At 48.8% G+C, this 25,527-nt stretch overlaps 1 protein-coding gene across 8 annotated transcripts in view; it reads right to left on the bottom strand.

The window, feature by feature from the left end:
- The window catches only part of ZNF618 (zinc finger protein 618), a 148,237-nt gene that overhangs the window by 6,862 nt on the left and 115,848 nt on the right, over positions 1–25,527 (bottom strand). Inside the window, exons 6-13 of one of the 8 annotated variants that reach the window (XM_036329768.1) lie at positions 23,947–24,036; positions 22,777–22,812; positions 22,607–22,684; positions 14,817–14,876; positions 14,195–14,284; positions 6,540–6,779; positions 2,650–2,730; positions 612–656 (exon numbers count right to left, since the gene is read on the bottom strand). In XM_036329768.1, coding sequence (XP_036185661.1) covers positions 612–656; positions 2,650–2,730; positions 6,540–6,779; positions 14,195–14,284; positions 14,817–14,876; positions 22,607–22,684; positions 22,777–22,812; positions 23,947–24,036 — 720 coding nt within the window. Of the gene's footprint in view, positions 1–611; positions 657–2,649; positions 2,734–6,539; positions 6,780–14,194; positions 14,285–14,816; positions 14,877–22,606; positions 22,685–22,776; positions 22,813–23,946; positions 24,037–25,527 lie in introns of all 8 variants that reach the window. The other 7 variants (XM_036329770.1, XM_036329771.1, XM_036329769.1 and 4 more) reach the window with 7 other exon arrangements.

The raw sequence follows: 25,527 nt of genomic DNA, 5'->3' as shown, positions 1-25,527 counted from the left end.
ATCTGCCTGCCTGTAGAAGCACATGGGCATCACTGTTTGCTGAGCAAACGAATGAGTTAATGTATGAATGAACCCCCAAACAAGGCAATGCACACAGAGGAAAGGAGAGGAAGAAGACACTGGAGAACAGGGTAAGAAGGGGAGAAAGCCACAGAAAAGCAAGAAGTGGGACAAGACGCGGAAAGGGCAGAGAAGAGGCAGAGGGCGGGAGAGAAGGGAGGATGACAGCACACAGGACCAGGACAAGTGGGCCTTTATCTTTCATCTCTGTTCCCAATACTCGAGTCAATGCCCAAGAGACGAGGGAGGAAGAAGGGGTACAAAGGAGGAAAGGATAAGGAGAGGAGGAGGATGGCTGACATGGGGAGGTCTGTGTTCCTGCAGGGCTGGGGGACAGAGGCGGCTGCCACTGTCGGGGGTCTGCCTCGTCCCCCGTGCCAACTCCTCCACCCGCCTAGGCTGGGCACTCCTCCTGCGCTACTAGCTGCCCTGTCTGCCTGGGAGGGCGGCCCAAGGTCAGATGCTCTGGGGAGGCCCTGAGAGCTGGGGCCACTCCGTTCATTCCCTGCCCGGCCTCGCCCTCTCCAGCCCCCCATGGGACCACCACTTACTCTGTAGGAGAGGGAAAGTATTGGAAATCAGGGGACTTGCAGTTTCTGCAAAAGAGAAACAGTTTAGCTAGGTCTCCTCCAGGTCTGGTGCTCTCAGATGACCGTCATTATTTCCATTGTTAACAAGTGGTGAGCCAGATGGGGCCCTCAGACGAGGGGAGCACAGAGCCAGGCTCAGATTCCGGGGTGGGGCTGGGACACTGGGCAGCGCAATGGCAGCCAGGGCCACCCCTCTAGGACACACTCAGCTCTCCAAAGGTGAGCCCACAGAGCACAGTGAGAACGTCCACGCTCGGCTTCAGGACGGGAAGCTGCTTCGAGGTTCTGGCCCCGAGGGCTGTGCTTGTGAGGTGCTCTGCCTGCTGGAACCTGCCCCACGCTGCCGGGTGCTGCCAGGCGAGCCTCAGACGCAGGAGGTGGCAGAGTGGTGCGGGCGGACTCAGCTGGGGTCCTGGCTCCACCACGTACAAGCTGGGGACCTGGGGCAACTACCCCCTTCTCCTGAGCCTCCGTTTTCTCACCCCCAAATGAAAGATAACCCTCCTCCTGGGGCTGGGGCACACGTGAAGACAGGAAAGACACACACAGCTCTGAACACATGCCAGGCACAGAGTAAGCGCTCAGTAAACGGTGTCTGCCCTTCACACAGCCAGTTTCCAGTTCTGTTTATCGGCTCTGGTGGAAGGAGAGGCAGGGGTGCAGCCTGGCTGGCTCAGAGCAGAGACTCCCGGGAGGCCAGGGCTCCGGTCCTGATGCTTAATCCTGTGTGGCCTTGGGCAAAACGCCACCACGTTTAAGCCCACTTGTTGGAGATGCTGCTGGATTACATTTTTCAAAAGGATTGAAGCAGCTTGGAAAAGCTGACACGTTCTCTACAGTGAAGGGGTCCTGTCAGGGCCACCCCAGCACCCCTCACTCCCTTGCTCAGGATCCTCGTAGAATAACTGGGTTTACTTAAAGAGATTACGTGAGTGGGTACGTAATCTCTGCAGGACACTTGCTGAATGCTCACCACGCAGGGACGTCTGTGCTATCCCCACTTTAGAACGCAGGAGAATTGAGAGTCCAGGCCCAGCCACCAGCTCACAGGGGGCGGAGCTGAGGTTCGAGTCTTGGCTGGAGACAGAGCTGGGGCTCAGATTCCTACGCAGAAGCCTCCACATTCAAACCTGTGTTCCCAACTGTTTCATGAAGCCCCTGATGGACGGTCAGGCTGCGCCCAGCATCTGTCTATACACAAGCAGTGCCCAGGATATGCGGGGCACAAGTGGGAACCGAGTATGACGAACGGAACCTCAACTGTGCGAGAGAGGGGGTGCCTTGCTTTACTATAACCAGTGTCAGAACTCTTTCTCCTTCCCTTCCTGCCCTGCCTGCCACTGTGCAGACCGCCTGGCTATGCCTTTTCGGACAGAGGCAGCTGGTGACCCCTCACGGCCCCGCCGGGCTGACCCAGGTCTATCTGGGGAGAGGGGCCTTGGGCAGCTCTGTTCTAAGGCCCTCTCTGTTCTGCCGGGGTCTTGGCGGAGGCAGCCACCAGGGGGCGCCAAAACACTGCCAGGAACCTCAGGCAAACCTTGGGCGGGCAGGGGCTGGAAGGAAACCGTTGGATGGTTCCTGGTCCGAAGTGGAGCCAGAACTCTGGGCCTCTGGCTTACCAGGCCACAGCTCTCTCTGCTGTAACCCCATTGCCTTGCTGGAAAGAAAATGGCTGATGTTTTCCCTAAAAATATAGAAATGGCTCTTTTAGGCTCAGCTCTCTGGGGCCATGCGTGTAGGTGTTGCAAGCTATGGGGTAGGGCGAGTTCCTCTCTCCATGGGGAAGAGACAGGAAGGGCCACAGTCCCCCGAGATGCCCCCCAGGCCCAGAAGGAGGCCCCTGGAAGACTAGGCCCCTGGGTTTCTGCCCAGCCCTGGCCTCCTAATTCTCAGCCCCTCCCAACACCACCAGCATGCATCATGGAGACCCCAGCCCACAGGGGGGAGCAGACGGAGCCGGCAACCGCAGCACAGGGCGCCTGGCACAGGGCACACTCACCGCTGGAGTTTTGGGAACTGCTGTTCGTCTCTTCAAAGTGGTTTTGTGCTTTGCTTTCTACTCTCCGACTGAAAGCGCTTTCTGCTGGTGGGGACAGGAGAGAGCGAGAGAAAACGACGGTGACTGATCAGCACTAGATCCAAAGGGGTCGGGGGCATGCCAGAGGCAGCTCAGAGGCTGAGGAAGGCCCAGGGCTTGATGTTGGGGGGATCAGGCAATGAGGAGCTCCAGGATCCCAAACCAGAGCCCCAGCTCCTCAAGCTCACCTGAGTCGCCTGATACCTTGTCAGGGCCCCAGGAGACCCTCCGGACAGTGCCCGGGGGGGGGGGGGTGGAGGTCCAGGCCTGGGGGCATGTGTGGGTGAGCTGTCCAGAAGCTCGCAGATGAAATCCAGCCAAGTGAGCAGACAGCAATGGGCCTGGGTCTCCCATCCGGGCCCCTGGGGAGCCACACGTGGGCCACTGAGTAATGTGGGCCTGTGCCCACCGGTCCCTATGCCAGATTCCGCTGTCTCAGGCCCCACAGCGGAGCAGGGAGGAGGGCAGACTGTCTCCTGAAGGCAGTTCTGGCAGAGCAGGTGGGCTGGGCAGCTCCACATGCCCAGTGGTCCCTGGGTGGCAAGGAGCGCCTTGGAGAGAAGGTGTGCCAGGCAGAGTGGGGGCAGCCCACACCCCAGGAGGCCAAAGACCAGGTGAGGTCCGGTCAGAGTTCACCCGGGTTAAGGACTAGCTCCTGATGATTTCTTGGGCATCTCCGCTTACAGGTGGCACTTTTCTTAGTGGCTCACCTTCTCCCAGGCGCTGCCTGTAACCCCAGAGGCAGAGGCAGAATTCAAGGTGGAAAACACCAATTTAGTGTCCACCTCTCCCCCACCTGCAGAAGGTACTGAAACTGAGTATCCAGGCTGGGAGGGGACTTGGCTTTTCCAAGCTCTTGGCACAATGGGTGCCGGATGCTCCAGGAGACAAAGACTTCTGGGAACAAGTCACAGGGTGGAACAGCTGACCCAGCCCCTTTCTTAGGGAGAAGCAACTTGCACCACCGTGTCAAAGGCTCGGAGAAGTTCACTGAAAAGAGGTCCGTCAGGCTTTATTAATCCAGCCTTTCCAAATGGATTTGGCCACGCAAGCCTATTTTTAAATATATTTTTATAAATTTCAGAGAGGAAGGGAGAGGGAGAGAGAGAAACATCAATGATGAATCACTGATCAGCTGCCTCCTGCATGCCCCCTACTGGGGATCGAGACAGCAACCTGGGCATGTGTCCTTGATTGGAATTGAACCCGGGACCCTTCAGTCCACAGGCCGACACTGTATCCACTGAGCCAAAGAAGCTAAGGCACCTACTTTTAAATTATTGGATAGATTCCTTACTATTCCTCAAAAAATGGTGGTTTCAGGAACTCACTGTGGGAAATACCACTGTCACCCAGTCCACCCCATGCCAGAGGGCTCTCGCTCAGGCTGTGGGGGCCGGGGTTCTGGGCGATCATCGGGTGACAGGAAAGGAAGCCAGAGGCGGCTCCTACAGGTCCTGCTCAATGTCCCATTCCCTGACCCCAACGACGTCTCCTGAGGCAGCCTCCTTTCCGCAGAGGCTGTCCACAACACAAAGATAACCCTCTCTTCAAAACGCATCCATAGAATGCCTGGGCCGAGAGCTCCATACCTGCCTCCTTCAAGAAGTCATCTTTAAATGGGCAACGAAAGCACCTCAGTTCTTTGCCTAGGGGAAGGGGGGGGGTGCACTCATTTACTGAGCGCCTACTCTATGCCAGGCACTGATTTAGATGCCTTACACCCAGGGTCTCTCTTAATTCTCCCACTAGCTCTGTGAGGTCCACACCGTCACTTCCATTTTATAGGTGACACACACACACGCACCCAGAGGAAAGTGAGGCTGTCACGTTCCCGGGGCTGAACATGCTGCTAATCCTCTAAGACGGCAGAATGAGACTTCATTCTCGCACAGGCAGACGCGTCCTTTTTCACAAGTGAGTCCTTTCTGCATCTTAATCCTCGTGCGTGCAGGTGACCCCTCTGCGGGGGACTTTCATGCAGCCTCGCCAATTTATTGGCAGAACTGACAACTGAGGTCATGATTCGTTTCCCAGTACTCAGCTCATAATGCAAACTTGATCGGCTCTCCCTGCCACGGGCACCTCCGGCCACAAACCAGTGGGCTGTACGGTGGGTGAGGTCCCAGGCACAGGCCCGCACCTCCGCCCAGGAACAGCTGCCTGTTCCAACACGGTGAAGGCGGTGACCACTTCCAGCTCTCCCGTGCAGGTTCCTGCCGAAACCTGGTGTCCTCTGCTCTGCCCACCTGCTCTGCCCCCAGCCCCAAGTCTCCCAGGTCACATAAAGGCAGCTAGAAGCAAGTCCCAGAGCTTCCGGGATGCTTCTTTGGGGACACTGAGGTCCAAGAGCTGCCCCTTCCAGGCAGCTCCCTGCAGGAACTACAGACGTGGAAACTCCCAGCCATAAGGTCAAGAAGAAAAAGCAAACATTTGAAACTTGGGATCCCATTAGTTAGCTGAGCCAACATCTACCACCGACGAGCCCATGAGGACCAGCCTGTTTCTAGAAAAATACAACGGCTATCGGCTTTTCTCAACGCAGTACCTGAAAATCCATGATGCTCAAGCTTGATTACGTACTTACTCTCCTTCCGGGACATCTAAACTTCGTAAGCCTATCTTCAAACACTTCTGGCGAACACATCCTTGCCCCACAGTAGCCCACGAACCAAAGAATAATGGCAAACACAACTCGCCAACCGCCAGCCCAACCTACTGGGTCACTGAACACAGTCTGATCACTTGTATGTTTAACGGATGGCTGTGGGCCTCTTGACAGCAACTGAAAGGTCCCTGATCCCAGAAGGGCCACATCATCCCTCTGTCCTACATCACTCTACCCTCCGCCCACAGGCAGGCGCCCAAGGCTCATTCCATCTGGGCATCAGTCAGGGTTCCTAATAACTGGCGCTCAGCACACATGCGTCTTATCTGTTTTCCTGGGAGAAATACTTCTGTTCACCCTTCGGGGGTCGGAGCCCTGCTCCGCCTGGACCAGAAAACACTGGAGCTGGCATCCATTGGTCTCCTGCTGGGCCACGGCCCAGGGAGCGATTTCACGAGTAGCGGGAGGCCAAGAGCACAGAGCTTCCGGCCAGCCACCCTGCTTGGAGGAGAACAGCTCTTCGTAGAAATGAGTTCTTAGGCTGGGTTTCGGAAAGATGGGGGATGCAAACGCATGCCGAGGGGGTTCCAGGCAGGGACATGAATGGATGAACCGGGCTGCATGTCAGACAGACAACAGTGTGATCACAATGAGAGATGGCACCCGCCTCATGGCTCTTGTGTTGGGTAGGCAGGAGGGAGTGGTGGGGACTGTGGAAAACTAGAGAGCACATGCTCTATGAATACAGGAGGCAGCTGTGGCTCAGCCCAAGCCAATTGTTGCACTGCAGGAAAGTGGGCCCGGAACGGCCGGAGCTGGCTTGTCCATGTCAGCTGGAGATCAAGTTTCACATAAATCCTCCTAGCGTCCAAATGTTGGCAAGGAATTTAAAGCAGTTTTTAAAAACACCTCAGGCCATGACGTGGGGGAGAATATTCTCTTGTTTAAAAAGAGAAAACTTTGCAAACTCTCTTGTGCAACCCTCTGATTTAGGATAAGAAAAACTTAGACTCAGAGAGGTTAGTTAGGCGGCTCGCCAAGGTCTCAGGGCCCGTCAGAGGCAGAGCTAGGACCCAGATTCGTCCCACAGAACTATGGGACCCCCACTGTTGCTCTTGCAAGGGAACAATGACCCCGGGCACAGCTGTGGCAGGTGGGGGGAGGGGGAATGGAGGGAGTGTGGGGTGACATAGGCCGTTGGTACCTGAGGTTGCCTTGTTGGCTGGAGATCCTGAATTTGGAGTGCGGAACGTCTGGGTTTGGGTGGCTGGAGGGGTGCGGTGTAAGAGGGTGGAGCATCGGACCACGGAGGCCGAAGCTTTTTTCCCCGACTGGTTCGTCTGGGTCTTCGCGGCCACGAAGCGTGGAGACGGGGAGACCTCTGGATGTGAACACTCAGAGCCCGTGTCTGGATCGTCCGGTGGCTCCCACCCGGGGGCGGTACCTGAGAGGGTCACGCTCTCAGTCCCCAAGAGCCCTCGGAGATGGCAGAGTAAGTGGCCTCTGGAGCCACCGCCCCCACCTCCGCCCCCCATACTCGAGGGTGGACACCTCTTCTCAGTCCACAGAAAGCAAAGACTCTCGCTCCTACCTGGAGCCTGAGAAAAACCTGGGAGTCTAGAACCTTCCCCAGCTTCTCCTCAAGGCAAGCCTCTCTCACATGTTACCCTCCAACGGCCCCAGGGTATAGGCAGACAGGGATGCGGGGGCTCAGAGAGGGACAGGCACCACTCTGGGGTCACAGAGCAGTTTGGGATGGAGCCACGATGCATTTCCCAGGCGCCTGTCTCATTTCATTCCGTAGTTTACACCACGTGCTGACCTTCTCACGTGAAATGCTGTCCAGCTGGAATCCCTACCTGGGCTTTCACAGAGAAAGGAAGAGCTTTAGACAGACTGGCTGGCTGCTCTTGTCAGAAACGTAGGAGATATTCACACATAAAAGAGATATTTAGAAATAAGAGAACACAGTGATCTCTCCTTCCTGTGAAGCTGGAAGCTTAAGTGGAGCAGAACACGCAGAGAATAGATGGATTTGAAAAAAGTAAGCATGCCACCGAGAGGGAGAAGAGACCGGGGCCCAGGGGTCGGGGCAGGGAATCCCTGAAGGAGCGGGGAGTGGAAATGAATTTGCGGCAAGTGGGCCCCGTGGGACCAGAGGCTGGAGGTGGAAGTGAGAGGGAGACGGGATCCACAGGGTCTAATCTGGGAAAGCCTTGTGGGTTTTAGTCTGAGGAAGAGAACTGGAGACCTTACACCTCTGGCCACCCTGGAGCCGCTGGTGTAGGGCTAGCCCTCCTCCAGACGCAAGGTAAAGCTGGACAAAACACGTGAAACCACCGTTTCAGACCGTGAACAGAAGGAGGTGCAGGGCCTCCTGTGAGTCATGGAAGAAGACCTCCCATGAGCCCCTCCTGCTCTCTGCCTGGGGAGACCTTCTGGACCAGAGCACAGAGGTGAAGCCCAAAGAAAGCACCCCGGTCACCCTGAACTGAGGAGTCAGCGGTCAGAGTTCAGGGCTTCCAAGGTGGCTGGAGTTTGAAGGGCAGGATAACAAAGAAGGGAGAAAACAAAGAGCTCCTGGACCGTGCAGAGGGACCCCCTGCAAGCCTGGCAGCCAACGGACTGCGGGGCTGCCAGTGAGTGAGGAGTCAGGAGTGTGCAAGGTTAGAGGATGTCTGAGGTCCCACTTGCCAGAGAGGAGACCTTGCTGAATACCCAGGCATTCAGCTGAGACCCAGAGAAGCCAGGCCTCAGAAGGATTACGCTGACCCTAGCACAAGGACTACCGTATCCCCCCTTATCCAGGAGCGATACATTCCCAGACCTCCAATGAAGGCCTGAAACCGCAGATAGTACTGAATCCTAGAGGTACCGTTTTTTGCGAGGCATACATATTGTGACACATTTTAATTTTTAAATTAGGCATGCTAAGAGATTAACAACAAGGACTAATAATAAAATAGGACAATTATAACAACAGGCTGTAATAGAAATTATGTACATGGCGTTGGGGCCTTTATTAAAATAAGGCTTATTTGGAACACAAGCGCTGTGTACTGTGACAACCGATCCGATAACTGAGACAGCTACTAAGCAGGGGTGGGCAGTTATGTAGCCTGGATAAGGTCGACAAAGGGATCACTCGTGTTCTAAGAGGGATGGAGCAGGATGGCGTGAGATTTCATCCTGTTACTCAGAACAGTGTGCAACTTAAAATGTATAAATTGTTTATTTCTGGAATCTTCCATTTAATATTTTTACACCAGAGTTGACTAAAACCATGGAAAGTGAAACTGCGGATAAGGAGAGGCTACTGTACTCCAGACCCCACCCCAACACAGCTTAAAAGTGAGCCTTTGAATCATCAGCTAATCTGTATTAACTGCCGACCAGAACAAAATTTGACATTTTTCAAAGGAAGATAGCAAAGTCCAGACACTCAACAACACTGCATCCACACAGGCAGCACAGAATAAAAAAAGGATGCCATCGGGTGCAACAGGAAAACGAGAATAATACTCAACAGGAAAAACACACAAAACGGTCAACAGAAACATACAAAAATGACAGCAACAATAGAATCTGCAGACAAGGACCTTAACACAGCTATTATAAATATGCTCCAAGATTTAAAGGATAACATGAACATAATGAAGAAAGAAATGATGTCAAACAGAACCAAGCGGAAATTACAGAGATAAAAAAATATGACTTTGAGTTGATGCTGCATTGGAGGAAGACTTTGGGGACATTGGATATGGTGAATGTGTTTTGCATGTGGCATGAATGTGAATCTTTGGGGGCCAGAGGGACTGAATAATGCCCCCTTCAAAAGATGGCCCTAGCCCAGTGATGGTGAACCTTTTGAGCTTGGTGTGTCAGCATTTTGAAAAACCCTAACTTAACTCTGGTGCCGTGTCACATATAGAAATTTTTTGATGTTTGCAACCATAGTAAAACAAAGACATATTTTTGATATTTATTTTATATATTTAAATGCCATTTAACAAAGAAAAATGCCGTGGCCGGTTTGGCTCGGTGGATGGAGCGTCGGCCTGCGGACTGGAGGGTCCCGGGTTCGATTCCGGTCAAGGGCATGTACCCTGGTTGCAGGCATATCCCCAGTGTGGGATGTGCAGGAGGCAGCTGGTCGATGTGTCTCTCTCATCGATGTTTCTGACTTTCTATCCCTCTCCCTTCCTCTCTGTAAAAAATCAATAGAATATATTTAAAAAAAAAAACACAAAAAACAAAGAAAAATCAACCAAAAAAATGAGTTCGCGTGTCACCTCTGACACGTGTGTCATAGGTTCACCATCACTGCCCTAGCCTAATCCCCAGAACTGGTGAATGTATTACATAGCAAAAGGGGCTTTGTAGATATGATTAAGATTATAGACCTCGAGATGGGGAAATTATCTTGGATTATCTACCTTGGCCCAATCTAAATGTATGGGCCCTGAAAAACACAGAATGCAGACGAGTTAATCAGAGAGATGCCATATAAGAGACAGAAAAGATATGGCAGAAGGAAAGTTTGGAGAGACTGGAAGAATGAGGAAGATTCCATGTGTCATTGCTGCCTTTGAAGGTAGAGAAAGGGCCCATATCTAAGGAGTGGGGACGGACGAGTTCTAGAAGTTGAGAACAAACCCAGCCGACAGCATGCAAGGGAATTGGAACCTCAGTCCTACACACACAGAGAACCAAATTCTGCTAACAAACTGAGCTTTGAAGCAAATCTTCCTTATAAGCTCTAGAAAAGAACTCAGCCCTGCCAATATCTTGATTTTGGACTTCTGAACACAGAGCAGAGAAACCAGTCAACCCTTCTAACTTTTGGTATACAGAAAGGTGATTAAATAATTTCATGTTGTTTTAAGCTGCTAAAAAAAAAAAAAAATATGATAGCTGAGATGAAAAATTCACTTAATGGCTATTTCCAATGAAACAAAGTAAGACACTGTAGAAGAAAAGATCAGCAAACCTGAGAACAGGGCACTTGAAACAATCCAAATAGAAACACAGGGAAAACAAGGCTGAAACACTGAACACAGCTTCAACTGATCTGTAAACATCGTAAAAAAAATGTAACATACATGTCAATAGTCTTAGTAGGAGGCAAAAGAGAAATTGGGGAAGAAAAATACTTATGGAAATACTGACTAAAAATTTTCCTTGATGAAAAATATAAACCCACTGATCCAAAAAGCTCAACAAACCCCAAAGAAGATGAAGCCAAAGAATACTATATATCCATAATCAAATTACTAAAGCCAGTATCATAGAGAAATATTTAAAATAATCCACAGAAAAAAGATACATCAAGTATAGAATAGCAACCAGAATGACCTTTGACTTCTCACAAGACACAACATAAGCAAAGAAGATAAAATAATGACATTCTTAAAGTGCTAAAAAAAAATTTCTCAACCCAGAATTTCATATCCAGAGAAGATGTCCTTCAAAGGGTGAAACAAAAACATCTTCAGTTAAGAAAATCTTTCACCAACAGACCTACAATGTAAGAAATGTTCAAGGAAGTTCTTCAGGGAATAAAGGAAAAGGATAATAGAGGAAATTCAGATTTACATAAAGAAAAGTACAGAAAATGGTAAACATGTAATAAATATAAAAGGCATTTTCTCTCATTTCTTAATTACTTTAACACAGGATTGACTAAAGAAAAAAATAATTGTTGGTTTTATAACTTATTTAGACTATGTATGATATATATGTTAACACTTATATGTATGATGTAAGAATAGCTCAAAGGACAGGAGGGTAGTAAATGGAAGTATACTGTGATAAGGTTCTCACATAATGTATAATGTGTTATGATATAAAGTCATGGTAGATTATAATACATTAAAGATATATATTATAAACCACAAAGTAACCACTAAAGGGAAAGTAGTATAGGTGGAAAGCTAACAGAGGAAATTTTTAAAATTCTTGATTAATATTAAAGAAGGCAAGACAAAAAAATGAAATAAGAAGAAATGAAACAAACAGAAATACAACAAGATAAAAAACTTAAATCTAACCATATCAAAATAATACATCAAATGTAAATGGGTTAAACACTTCATTTAAAGGCAGGGATTGTCGGGCTGGATAAAGGAGTGAGAACCAACTACTAGTCTATGTATGCACTTAAAACACACATAAGTAAAAAGCAAAGGATGAAAAGAGATATACCATGCAAACACTAACCCTAAGAAAGCTGCAGTAGCTATATTAGTATCAAATGGAGTAGATTTCAGACGATGGGTATTACCAGATATAAAGAAGGGCATTGAACAATTTTAAAAGGGTCAATTCATCATGACATAATGATCCCAAGTGTGTGCACTTAAAAACAAATTTCAAAATATATGCATCAAAACCTGACAGAACTAAAGGGAGAGACAACATCTCTAGAATTAAAGTTGTAGATTTTAACTCTGCTCTCTCGGTATTTGGCAGAACAAGCATATGGTTTTGAAAATCCTGGAAAGGTGTAGAGATTTAAACAATATTATCAATCACTGTAATCTAAATGACACGCCATGCAGGAAATACTCTCTCCAACTCATTCTGTAAGGCCAGGATTACTCTGATACCCAAATTAGACAAGAACATTACATGAAAAGAAAAGTATACTGCTGGCTGGAATGTAACATGGCATAATCGCTTTGAAAAACAATTGGGCTGTTTCTTAAAAGTCAAACATACACCTGCTACTAGTATATGATCCAGCCATCCCACTCCCAGGTATTTACCCAAGAGAAATGAAAGCATTTGTCCATACAAAGATGTGTGCAGAAATGTTCACAGCAGCTTTATTTGTATCAGCTCTAAACTGGAACGACCCATGTGTCCATCCATAAGTGAATAAAAAAAATTGTGGTATCTATACAGTAGGTCCTCAAATAATGTAACTTTGTTCAATGCCATTTCATTATAACATTGATGATATGCTATAGGAACTTAACTCTTGTGTCAATTAGTCCATGGTAAAACTGGTTTTGTTATACATCATTTCACTTAAAATTACAGAACCTATTGACGACTTAAAGTGAGAACTTACTGTATCTAGACAATAGAATACTACTACCCATCAATGAAAAGGAATGAAGTACGGATACATGCAAACACGAAGAATCTTAAAACAATTAAGGTGAGTAAAAGAAGCCAGACACCCCCATACACACAATAAAAGAGTACAATTCTGTATAGGCAATATTCTAGAAAATGCAAAGCAATCTATATTGATAGGAAGCAGATCAGTGCTTGCCTGTGAATGGGGAAGTGGTGACCAAGGAATTCTAGAAGGGCACAAGGAAACTTTTGGGAGTGACAGATATGTTCATAATGGCTTTCCAAAGTTCAAAGCCAAACTCCACCTCTTGTTAACTCCATGACTGTATTCAACTTATTCCAGAAATCTGGGAGAACAGAAGCAGCACTGAAGGTGCTCTCCAAAGGCTGACACCATGGTGGTTGCAGGCTGGCCTTGCAACTAACATCTAAGTGCATTCTGGGTGGCATCCTCTCCAAGAACCAGGCAGCAGGACAGATGTCCACACACAGCTGCCAGTCCGGCCCACGGAAAGAGGGGTCCTCAGAGGGTCCAGGCCATGGAGTTCAAGCCCAGCCACAGCGCTGATGACTCAGCACCAGCACCACTAGTCAAATGATGGGTCATGCCCACCAAGCGGACACCGGATCCTCCCCCTCCACCCAGGCCAGGACATGTGGTGGGAAATGGGTGGCCCATACATCCCTAGCCTCACTGGCAGGGTTGGTTCCTCTAGTTGGGCCACCTGGTCTACCTGCCTGAGGGTTTGGAGATGCCTAGAATTCAGACCCCTGGGCTGGAAAGACCTCGAGAGCTCCCACAAAGGGAAACCTGAGCCCAGAGAAGGGAAGTGACAGGCACAGGTCAGAGGCTGAGTAGGACAAGAATCCTAGCCCAGTTATGGATCTCAGGATGGGAGCTCTCGCCCATGGGAGACCCTCCACCTCTGCTGCTCTGCCCATTTAGAGATCATGGAGTGGGATCCACTCAGCTCTGTCCTAAGAAACAAAAGCAGGCGTTACTCCTACATCCGCTCCTAAACATCCCGCCCTGCGAAGTTGGTTAAGCCTCGCCTCCATCTGATTTCGGTTGAGGACTGAAGGCCTCCAGCTCCTATGCTAGGGATAGAAGGGTGATGGAGCCCGCTCCAACGTCCAGAAGTGGCACTGGGGAATCGGCAGCATCAGGAGAATGGAAGGCTGCTATGTCCCTGTAGGAAGGGCCCTGAGAACCATTTCCCTTCTGGAAGGAAAGATTGGAGGCCAGATATCGGACAGGGCCTGCCCCAGGTCACATGCAAGCCTATGAATCCACGGGGATTAACACCCAGGGCTCTGAGTCCTGGCTTAGCACTCCGGCTTCGCACCCTTCTCACCAACAAGGACTAAGGGGAGCTATCCGTCTAGTTGGCCATCCCTTGCCTGGGGTAGGCTCTGCATGGGTTCAGACTGGGGCTGCACCACATGGTGCTGGCTTTGGGGCTGGGGATCCAGGAACATGATTTGGAGGTGCTTAGAGGAGGTGGGGACAGGGACATTGAAGGACTTGGATGAATGGTGCCCACCCTCATGAATGGTGCCCACCCTCTGAATCCACTGTTGGAAGACTCGGGCTTTCCTGGCTTAAAAGTGGGGCTTTCCCAGCTATTTGAGTAAGGTGGCCCCAGATCACACCTGGACACCTAGAGACTGCCCCAGATCAAATTCACCTTTAGTTTCACCCTCCCCTAGTAACACCCCAGAGCCTGGGACTACAGCTTGGCCCACCCGCCCCCAACAACAAAAGGTACTCACTGATGGGGGCGTGTAAGGCCACGTGCTCCTGGTAGGGTGTGTAGTACTTGTACTGCTTTCCGCAGAATTCACAGGTGTAGTTGCCGGTTTCTGTCCAAAAAGGAGATAAAAGTGTGGGAACAGGTGCCTGGCTCCCATCCAACAGCAGCAGCGCGCTCCCTCCCCCCAAGCTCCTCCTCATTCGGGGACAACAAACTAGAATTGGGAGCCCACTTGAGTCGACTACTATCTAAATTCAAATCCCAGCTCTGCCATTTGGAGCTGTGTGACCTTGGGCAAATCTCTTAACCTCTCTGTGCCTCAGTTTTCCTATCTGTAAAACGGGGGTAATAATAGGACCACCTTATAGGATTGCTGTGAGGATTAAATTTCTATGTCAAGTGCTTAGAACAGTACCTGGCACACGCTATTCTCCCTCATCGCCCCACCCTCAGGCCCCGGTGCTCTGGAAATGTGTGGTGACCCAAACTGACCTCCAGTGCCCATCTCTCTACCAGGCCCTCTGCAATGGCCACGCTGGGGTCCCCTCATCTCCAGGACCTTTCCCTGCCCCAAGCACCCCATGCCCCCCAGCAGAAGAGGTCACTTCTTCCTCTCAGGTCCCACCAGACTTTGTTTTTACCTCTCTTTTGGGTCTGCCTAACTTCTTTCTTCTTAAAAATTTCTGATGTAATATTGTTCACTGGGGGAAAATTATAAAATATTGATAAATACAAAATTTTTTTTTAAAAAAATAAGAGAAATTTCAATCATCTGTAATCCCCAAAACAAAGAGTAGCAGCTACCCCTCGGGTAGAACCTGCACCTTTCAACTTGCCCCAGCCCCCGCCCCTCACTCCCCTTACACTGACATCATCTTGTCTGGCTGCTGCAGGCCTTGAATGGGCGGCCCCGATCTATATGCTCTTTGTAACCTGGTGCATTCGATCGACAATACTTTGTGGACATCTTGCTCAATCAATAAACTTCGATCTCTACTGCACTTATTGGCTGCATGGTTCCACTGGACTTTAGAATTTGCTGCGCTGGCCTCCTACACCAGGGGACATTTAGAATGTCTCCCCAAATTTCCCTTAACATATATATAAAAATAATGCTATGATCCACATACTTGTAGAAATTTTTGCACATGTGCTCATTATTTTTTGCACATCATGGCAAAATAAAGATTATTGAGCATAATCTTTGCACATTACTTCCATGGGATAAATGAAGGGTATGCATTTTTAAGGCTTTTGATAACCAAAGCACCAACTACCTATCAAAAGATTGGGCCAATTTGTATCTCAATTAGAAAGATGGGAAAATGACTGTTTCCATACATGGTAGCAAACATTAGATATTATTGTCTTCTTAAATTGTGACTGATAGGGGAAACTATAATGCAGTGCTGATTTTATTTTCCACCTCTTAGAGTTGCAAAGAAATTTACTATTTTTCATGTTTCATTGCAGTTTTTCTTTCATGACTTTTCTGTGTTTACCGCCAATGTTTCTATAGGTATACTTACCTTTTTCAAATCGCTAAGACTCTGTAGATTAGAATACCAATGTTTTGTTCTTGATATTAGTTACAAGTATTTTTGCTCAAATTGGCTTCTTATTCTGTTTGTGGGATTTCTGTCTCAATATAGAAACTTTAAAATTTGTTTGTTATAAAATTAAAACTTTATAATTTTTCTAACTGATTCATGAAAAGATCTATTTGCAGGATTCACAGTTGTTAGGTCACCTGTATCCCTATGTAATCTTATTTGTCTACCTGCTCTGCCAAAGACTCCCTGTAATAAATCCTCCCACTTCGTGGTGTTTCTACATTTATTTTGTGTATTTAGATATAATGTTGTTTGATGCACAAAGGCTCAGGGATCCAAACCTTCACTGCGAACTGTGCCCTTTGTTAAGATTTCCCTGTCTTGTAGCGCAGTCCTTCTCAAAGTGAGGTCCCTGGGCCAGCGGCAGCAGCAGCAGCACCTGGGAACCTGCTGCAAATTCTCAGGACTTAACCAAGACAGACTGAAAGAAAAATTCTAGGGATGGGATCCAGCAACCCGTGTTTTAATAGACCCCTTAGAAAGTTCTAATGCTTGGTAACATTTAAGAACCACAGTTTTATTAGTTTGCCTGGCATTAATGTTACTAATTCTTGGCAATTACTTGGTCGGATTCTCCTTTCTACCTGTTTGCATGTGCCTAGAGACATTTCCCTGTGCTTTCATTCATTAAACAGATACTGTGCTAAATGCCGGCACAAAAATGTTGAGCAAAAAGTCATGGTTCCTGCCTTCAAGGAGCTTACAGTCTGGAAAAGGAGACAGAAAGTCAAATGATCACGCAAATTTAAAACTGCAACCATGGCGGTGGGTGCTCTTGAAGGAGACATTCACAGTGCTATGAAAATTCTAATCGGGAAATCACTTTAGCTAAGGAAGCAGCAAAGAGTTTCCTGAGAAAGAGAAAAGATAATGAATTAACTAGGCATGTCCCTAATAAGGCATTAATAATTGGATTATTTTAAATTAACCTGAGCACCTTTGTCTTTTAATAAAGGAGATCATGCCATTTGCTTTGATGGCTCTATCTGACTTGGTTTCACTTGTTTTATGATTATCTTTTTTCCTTTGCTCCACCCTTCTGGGTTGTTTAATTTCATCAAACAAAATTTCAGTTGTTTGATGCATGGACTCTTTTCTTTGCCTTTCCATTATCCTCCAATATTCAATTACTTTCCAACATTCTCCATTGTTTTAGACAGTGTATAATATATAGTTCTCTAAATGTTATAATCAAGCAGGAAATGGTATTTTCATATCTATTACCATTGAAAAGGGAGTTTAACTCAGTGCTCCTCAAACTTGAACATGTCTAAGAATCCTAGAGAGACTGTTACAACACAGATCGCTAGGTCCCACCCAGAGGTTCTGATTCTGTAGGCCTGGTGTGGGACCTACGGATTTGTTTGTAGTAAGCTTCCAGGAGATGCTGCTGCTCAGGGGACCACACTATGAGTAGGACTGGTTTAACCCACCTTTACTGTATCCCTCACCATGCCTGCCTTCTTGTGTTTTTAAATTCATTTTTAGTATTTTAGAATAATCATTGTCTTTTGCCTTAATTTTTACAATCAGAATTGCAACATTATATGTACAGTGGGGCCTTGACTTATGAGTTTAATTCGTTCCGTGACGGAGCTCATAAGGAGCTCATAATTCAAATTACTCGTATGTCAAATCACTGTGACGTTCGCTGCACCAACTAGCGGTGGGGTATATGAAGCTGGCTCGTAACCTGAATTTTTTTGAGCTTGCAACTCAAAGCAAAAAATTGGCCGAGAGACACCTCGTATCTCATAAAAACTCGTTAGTCAGGACATTCGTAAGTCAAGGCCCCACTGTATTTTAAGTTTATTTCAGAGAGGAAGGGAGAGGGAGAGAGAGATAGAAACATCAATGATGAGAGAGAATCATTGATTGGTTGCCTCCTGAACACCCCACACTGGGGATCGAGCTTGCAACCCTTGGGCATGTACCTTGAAAAGGAATTGAACCATAACCTCCTGGTTCATAGGTTGACACTCAACCACTGAGCCACACAGCCAGGCGCAACATTTTAAACGTATTTCTAGTTTATCTGGCTTTAGTATTCAATACTGTGAATTATTTCCTCATCCTGGAGCCCTTACGTGTGCTCTACTCAGAGTATAAGTTCAAGTAGTTTCTTGAAGATGGGTACGTAGAAGATATAGTATGTTTTTGAGATCTGGCCTTTTCCTTTACACATACATCACAATTTGTCTAGATATAAAATTCTTAGATTACAACTTTTTCCCTTCAAAGCGATTTCATTATCTTTGGCATTTAGTATTGCAGAAAAGACTGAGGCATGTCCATTTTGGATTCATTTGTATATAACTTGCTTTTTTATTTTTAGATGGCCCTATAATTTTTCTTTTTTATATGTATAGTTTTGACAATTCACCAAGATCTATTTAGTTAGGGATCTCTTTATACTGACTCTGACATAAGACGAGCCCTTAAACCTTCATACACAGGCCTTCACACAGGCCTTCCTTCAGCTGAGCAAATTTTTCTTCTGTTATATCTTCACAGCTTCTGTCCCACTGGTACAATATCATCAATGATCTGGAACTGGTTCCCTGTTGGGGTCCAACCCCAGCAGGTCCAGGGGTCCCCAAAGGTGTGGACGGAGTCGGCGAAGAAGGAATGACACAGAGGCAGCGTTCAGTTGATCAGCATGGTTGGGTTCTCTAGCCAAGTTCTGGTCTGGATCTCCAGTGAAGTTCTGCTTAGGATCTCCAGCCAGGTTCTGTGTCCATGTTCTCTTGCTAGGTTCTCCAGCCAGGTTCTCCAGGATCTCCAGCCAGGTTCTGTAGCCATGTTCCCTCGCTAGGTTCTCCAGCCAGGTTCTGTCCAGGTTCTCCAGCCAGGTTCAGTCACCAGGTTCTAGTCAGGTTCTCTTGCCATGTTCTATCCAGGTTCTGTAGCCAGGTTCTGTCTCTAGGTTCTTCAGCCAGGTTCTCTCGCTAGGTTCTGTCTCTAGGTTCTGTTGCCAGTTTCTGTCCAGGATCTTTTGCCATGTTCTCTCCAACGAAGTTCTTCTGTCTCTAGGTTCTGTGTAGGTTCTGTCTTCTAAGTTCTGTCTTCTAAGTTCTGTCTCTTTCTGTCTTGTTACATCTGTATTTATACCAGTTGATTCAATCCTATCAATCTCTATTACAAAGGTTAGGGCGTTTCTTATCTCCATTCCAGGGAGTAAAGATTATGTAGCTTAAGCATGATTGTTCATAGTTAAAGTGATTAATTACCCGCCTGGCACTTAGTTGAGGGATTTTATTCCCTCCCTAACTTCAGGGGAAAATCCCTACCTGGGGAAACAACCTTTCTCAGAGAGGAGACCTTGGTTAAAACACATAGTGCCAAGAAGGTGAGCAAACATATTAAGAACAGTATGCCATATATGCCAGGTCCTTTGAAACAGCAAGGATGGACCGGCTCCTGGCAGTTCCCCATTCTCCATATTTATCATGTTTTACTCTAATTATCTCATCTGTTCAAATCTGTCCTTCACATCATTAATTCTGTTTTCATAGACTGACTCTGCTCTTTACTACCTGCAATGAAAGTCTTAGTTCTGTTATATTTTCAGCTTCTCTGCAATCCTCCCTCATCTCACACTACTCTCTTTGCCCTTTCACCGTATCCTGTTGCTTTTTCACCATATAACTCTGGGCTCCTTTCTCACAGGGTTCATGCTAGGAACTGTACTGTGTCTTCCACAAATTCAGATGTTCACACGCTACCTCCCAATGTGATGGTATTTGGCCAAAAGTAATCTCACAGAACCCAGCCACACTGGCACTCTGGTCTCAGTCTACCAGCCTCTAGAACTAAGGAAATAAATTTCTGTTGTTTAAGCTACACATTAAGGCAGCCCACGACAGGTCATATTTTCTTATAATCAACTGTGGCTGCCAGAGAGAATTTTCATCTAGATTTCGCAGTAGATCATTTTCAGATGTATGCTCTTCCCCTGAGTCTCCTAAATTCTCTTTTTCTTGTGATGTGGAATTTCATAGTTCCCCATGGTTTTATTTATTTATTTATCTACCTATCTATCTATTTATTTATTTTCCAAGTTAAGTCTTTCTTATCTACATATAAAAATCAAATAGCCTATGAACAAATCCAGACTGACTCTGTTTCCGCTGGCACAAATGAACTGCTCTGAATCTTCTCATTACCATGGTAGAAGACCATTACCACGGTAAAAGTTCTCAGATCTGGAGCTGGAGAGCAAGCTGACGCACAGGACCCCTTAGACCAGCTCCCTCTTCCAGCAGGACGTCTCTGCTCTGCCATGGCTTTGGCTTCCTCCTCAAGTGCCTAACTCTCTAATAGTTCAGCTGATGTGGATGTGGAAGGCATACTTCCCAGCACGCACTGCTACCAGGTTTCTTCCTCTCCCCCACCTACAATCGCTACTTGTGGCAACTAGCCCCTTCACAGTGTGCCATGCTGCTACTGGCTCCTCTTATTCTACGCCTCATCGGTTTCAGGGTTCTGTGGCATTGGCCTGCTTGCAAGACATGTCAGGAGCCCAAGCAGCAGCAGTCTTAACTCATAAGGCAGCTCCTGAGTGGTAACAAGGGAAAGCATCACACTATTCTAGCAACCTCACTTCCATAGTGCCAAGCTGGGAGCAGCAGGGAGAGGGGAGGGGGAGGAGAGGAGGGTAAGGAGGGAACGGACACGACAAACTCAGTTCAATTTTCTCACTGCAATTCCCTACTCCCTCTGCATCATCTGTGACAATTCCTCCCAGGACCTAGCACGGGTTGCTGTAAGGCTTAGTCGCCAATATATAGAACAAGTTTCATCTTGTTCTGCACCTTCCGGGTAATAGGGACCACTTACTTAATGCTTCCATGTAAGTGTCAAGGACTAATCCCTTTATAAATATAATCTGAGCTAATCTCCATGACAATCCTGAGAGGGGAGTTTTATTGTCATCACTGCATTTCAGAATTAAGGAAATGGTGGATTAGAGAGATTACAGTATTTGTAGGATGTCGCAGGGTGATTAGGCGTAGAGCTGGGATTCATACTTGGGATGGCTCTTAAGCTCTCACTCTCAACTACCCCTTGGCAGCACTGCTCACTGTGACGCCCTGAGTATGAGCCAGGTGCTGGCTAGACACTTGACCCATTCATCCTGCAGAACAGATCGAGTTCTTGTCCCAATTTACAGAGGAGTCAAAGGAGACTCCGAGGGGGTAAGCAGCTAGTAAACTGGTGACACCAGCATTCGAACCGGGGCCTGTTGGATTCCAAAGCCAACTTTCATAATTATAATGCTAGACAGACATGGAAGGGTAGTGCTATGCTGCGACTCCCTGTCCCGTATCTGTCCTGGAACGTGTCTGATTCACATCTGGATCTCCCACAATCTACCTCCTGGCAGTGTTTGTGTTGAGGTTTTCATCATTTTCTTTATCTTCAAGGTTATTTTAATGTCACTGTTTATTGTTTACTATGCATATGACAAGCATGGTGCTAAGCACTTTACAGATAGGATCACATCTGCAGTTTACTGAGAGTTTAAGAGAAAAAATCAAGCAGGGAATTATCCCCTAGGAGGAAGGAGGAAGAAAAGGCATCCAGGGACCCAGCAATGCCTCCCCAGGGCCTGGGACCATGCGGCTTCACTGTGGTAGTTCCCTCGATTCCCTCCCTCAGATTTCCACATCCTTTCATTCTATGTCTGAGTGTGTATTTTTGCAAGCTGCCTTCATCCTTAGTGTGGTGAGGCAGAGCCCATGAAGGTCTTCTCTTGCCGGTAGTAAGACAGGCACAGGAAGTACATGTAAATTTTTGAAGGGCTGGACCAGTCTCACGTGTGAGACGCTACCACCAACACCAGTCCATTCTCCAAGCCAAAATGGTCTTCCTAAAATGCAAACTGAATTAAGTCCCTTCCCCATTTAGTAAATGTTCCCGGCTCAGCTCACTCCCCTCAGGAGTAGGTCTTTAGGTCTAAGTAACTTCATCCGGTATTCGAGCCTCTCCAAGACCTGAATTTAGAATCGACTGGCCTTTCAATTCCCAGAAAAGTGCTGCTCTCCTGCCTTCGAGGGGATGCAAGGGCTCATTCCCCACCCTGGTCCCCACTCAGAAGCCTCGTGGATTCCCAAGGCTGGTCAGGCACCCCTGGCACCCCCAGCCGCCTGTGCTTCTAGGTATGCTGTAACTATTCCTCACTGACCTGCGGGCTCCCTCCGTATTCCCCAAAGGGAGGGCCACATCTGTCTTGCTCACTGCTGCGTCCCCACAACACTCAGTACAGGTGTGCCGAAAACGGCAAGTCGCATGCGTGGCTCCTGCCCTCGGGGGTTTCTAGGACAAGGACAGGTGTCTGCGTATGGCTCCCCTGGACAGCTCCACTGGCTGATGAACCCCTTCAGGTGACAATAACAAGTTATTTTCCGAGCACCTATAATGTACCAGGCACTGTGCTAATTAACAGGTGATTGGTAGCCACGATCTCATTTAATCCCCCAACAAACCTGTGGGGAAATGTCACCCTCATGCCACAGGTGAGGAGCCGAGGCTCAGGACGGCTAACAGACTGCCAGGGCACCAACCAGGTGCTGCCTTCACTGCTCTGACCTTGACCCTGTGCTGTCCTGCTTCTCCAAAGCTGAATCTCAACACTGACTGGCCCATCTGACAGGTGGACAAAGTGAGGTGCAAGAAGGCCAGTGGCTCGCTAGCCAGGCGTTACTGCCGGATGAGCAACGCCACCCTCTCCCAGCAGCGGAACCCACCTTGCCACCCTCAGCCAGTCCCCGCCTGTCTCCCCACCCAGCCCCGGCCCCAAGGAGAGGCCCGCATACTTGGCCCGATTTTCTGGAATGGTTCCGGGGGTTCCTCCTTCACCTCTTCAGCGGCCACGACGCCTTGGTCGAAGGGGTCTGTGGAGAACACACGGCCCTTAGTGCCCTGGTCACCAGGCCTCCGGAGCCTAGCTGGGGACCAGGGAGGTGGCCAGCCACCAAGTACTTACCTGCCCGATTCTCGGGGGCCCCTTCCACACTGAACACTGCGCCGGGGCAGGGAGCAGGAGGCAGCAGCCGCAGGAGGAAAAAGCAAACAGGAGCCCCGTTAGTCCCCACCCACAGCTGCCTCTGCCCGCCGCTCCCAGCCCCGTCCACGTGCACTTGCCCTTTCGGCCTAGGGGCGCGGCCCTGGCCAGTGTGCAGGCCCAGAAAACCAGCGGCCACAGGAGGGTGCGCCCCAACCAGGACACAGCCTGTGTCTCCACGCCTCTCCCTCCCACGGCAGGGCCCAGCCCGGGGGGCAGACATCCTGTCTGCCCTGTTTCTGGATCATCAGCACCCAGTTGAGGGCCAGGGCGGGAGAAAAAGAGAGAGAGACCGGGAGGAGAGGAATGAGGAGGCGAGAAGAAGGATGAGCCAGTAGGTGGGAAGCTGGGTTGTCACAGCTGGAGATGGGCTGGGGGGTGTGCGGCTCCAGAGGGAGCCCCCAAGATCCTCCCAGACCCAAGACCCTATTTCTAGGATTCTTCCGTTTTCAAAAACAAATTACCTAAATTTATTGTTCTAATTCCTAACTCTGTAATCTAAGACACTAAAATACCATCGTTCATTTTTAAAAATTGGTTTAATTTCACCAGAGCATGTGAATACTCAATATGAAATCGGATAATAAATTGATATAAAATTGTGGCTATTCGACGGCTTTTGATTTACAAAGCCAGCAATTTCACTCGGGTTCCCCTACTCCAGTGATGGCGAACCTATGACACGCGTGTCAGAGGTGACACGCAAACTCATTTATTTGGTTGATTTTTCTTTGTTAAATGGCATTTAAATATATAAAATAAGTATCAAAAATATAAATCTTTGTTTTACTATGGTTGCAAATATCAAAAAAATTTCTATATGTGACACGGCACCAGAGTTGAGTTAGGGTTTTTCAAAATGCTGGCATGCCGAGCTCAAAAGGTTCGCCATCACGACTCAGAAGTATGTATGGAATGTGCCCGGGACCTTTTCTCCCCAGGATCCTCAGGGGTTGGGCGCGTCCCTCATGGTCTGGCTGCCGCATGACCTTCGTCTGGGCAGGCGGAGGGCAGGGAGGGGCCAGGTAAGCGGCCCTGGGTGCGGGGTCTCTCTATGGGACTCACTCCCCGGGCGTGAGGGGCCTGGCTCACCATCCACCGCGTGCAGGTCTCGGTGCTCTTGGAAGCAGCTGTAGTACTTGTACTTCTTGCCGCAGATGTCGCATGTGTACCTGAAATTGTCTGTGGGGGACGGAAAGACAACACGTGGTCACCAGGGCTTCAGTCACGTGGGGTGGAGTTTTGGGGGCCAGCTCATCTGCCTCAGGAACCAAAGAAAGGACTAGCTCAGACGGACCCCAACGGGTGACTCCACAGAGAACCAGTTCTGGGGTGTGAGGGTCCTCTACACAGGCAGACCGGGAAGCCCTGAGGTGACTTTCAAACCAACCCCCAATCTCACCTCCTGTGAGCTGAGCTCCTAAGGGCCGGGTCATAACTGGTCCCACCCTCCTCCGTATCCACTAGTCCTTGCATCTGAGGGTTACTACGTCCTCACAGGGAAACAGGCTCAGAGGGACCTGCCCCAAGCCCCACAGCCTCAGAGATGGCTCCCAATGACCTCGGCCTCCTGGTGCTCATGTCTTGTGTATTTCCTTCCCCCAGAGTCTGGGCAGGGCCCAGCGACTTGCTTCTAATAAAGAGAATGCAGTGAAGTGACGGAACCACTCTGAGATCAGTCAGAGGACATGACCCGTCCGGCTCACACCATCTCGCTCTTGTTAGCAGATGTGCTGTGAGCTGCCCCGTAGAGACCAGGGGGCAGCCTTCGGTGAGCAGCGGGTGGGGTGCTGAGGCCCTCAGGCCAAGAGCTTGGGAAGGACCAGTCCTGCTAGCAGCCACATAGTGAGTGTGCAAGAGAACTGGACGTGGAGTTAACCTTTTATTTTCTTAGTTGAGAGACGGGTAAGTGGGTAGATGCCTCTACGTGTGAATGTACAATTTTTCTCACCAATAAAGGAAAGATGCCTGGACTAAAGGCGTGAAACCTGGTCTCTGTGCCCACCTCCACCCCCAACAAGCGGTATGACCTCTCTCTGGGACTCGGGAGCCTCATCTGCAGGACGGGAAGGCTGGGCTTGCTATTCCCAATGGGGTCCTCTGGCTGCAGGACTCTGTGGCGGGGCTCCCATGATGAAGCCGGCATGTGAGGAAGCCGGACTTTCTGAGCAGACACTGCTGGCCTGGGTCAGAGTAGGAAGGGAAAAGTGATGGAAGGACTAAAAACAGCTCAGGCTACAGAGTCCTCAACAACCTGCGGGCCCGCGGCAAAGGCAGAAGCCAGACAGCACACAACGTATCATTGAGAGGCTGCTGGGGAGGCCAGGAATAGCCGAGGGAGGAAAGATAAACCGGAAAGTTCTTTAAATGGGTGGCTGACCACAGGCAGACCGTGGGAGCCAGAGGAGAAGGAAGCTATAGGGAGAAGGAGCCAGGGACCAGGCTGGGGGAGGCGGGGCTGGGGAGGAGGGCCAGGCCTTCACCTCCTCCCAGCCCTGGGCCCTCTGGCAGGTGCTGGTAGCCTCAGGCCTGCCTGCCTATCACACAGGGTAAGAATCAAAGAGAGTGGATGGGGAAGTGCCTCAAGGGGCGTGTTCTTAGGACCAGTGCTTTAGCCCCAGGCCCGTGTTTTGGATTTTTCCTGGGGGGTGTGTTTATATTTTAAGGAGCTTT

This window comes from Myotis myotis, unplaced genomic scaffold (assembly GCF_014108235.1).
Source record: "Myotis myotis isolate mMyoMyo1 unplaced genomic scaffold, mMyoMyo1.p scaffold_m19_p_12, whole genome shotgun sequence".
In the NCBI taxonomy this organism is placed as follows: Eukaryota; Metazoa; Chordata; class Mammalia; order Chiroptera; family Vespertilionidae; genus Myotis; species Myotis myotis.
Note: the sequence above shows the minus strand (reverse complement) of the source record. Positions and strands in the feature narration are given on the sequence as shown.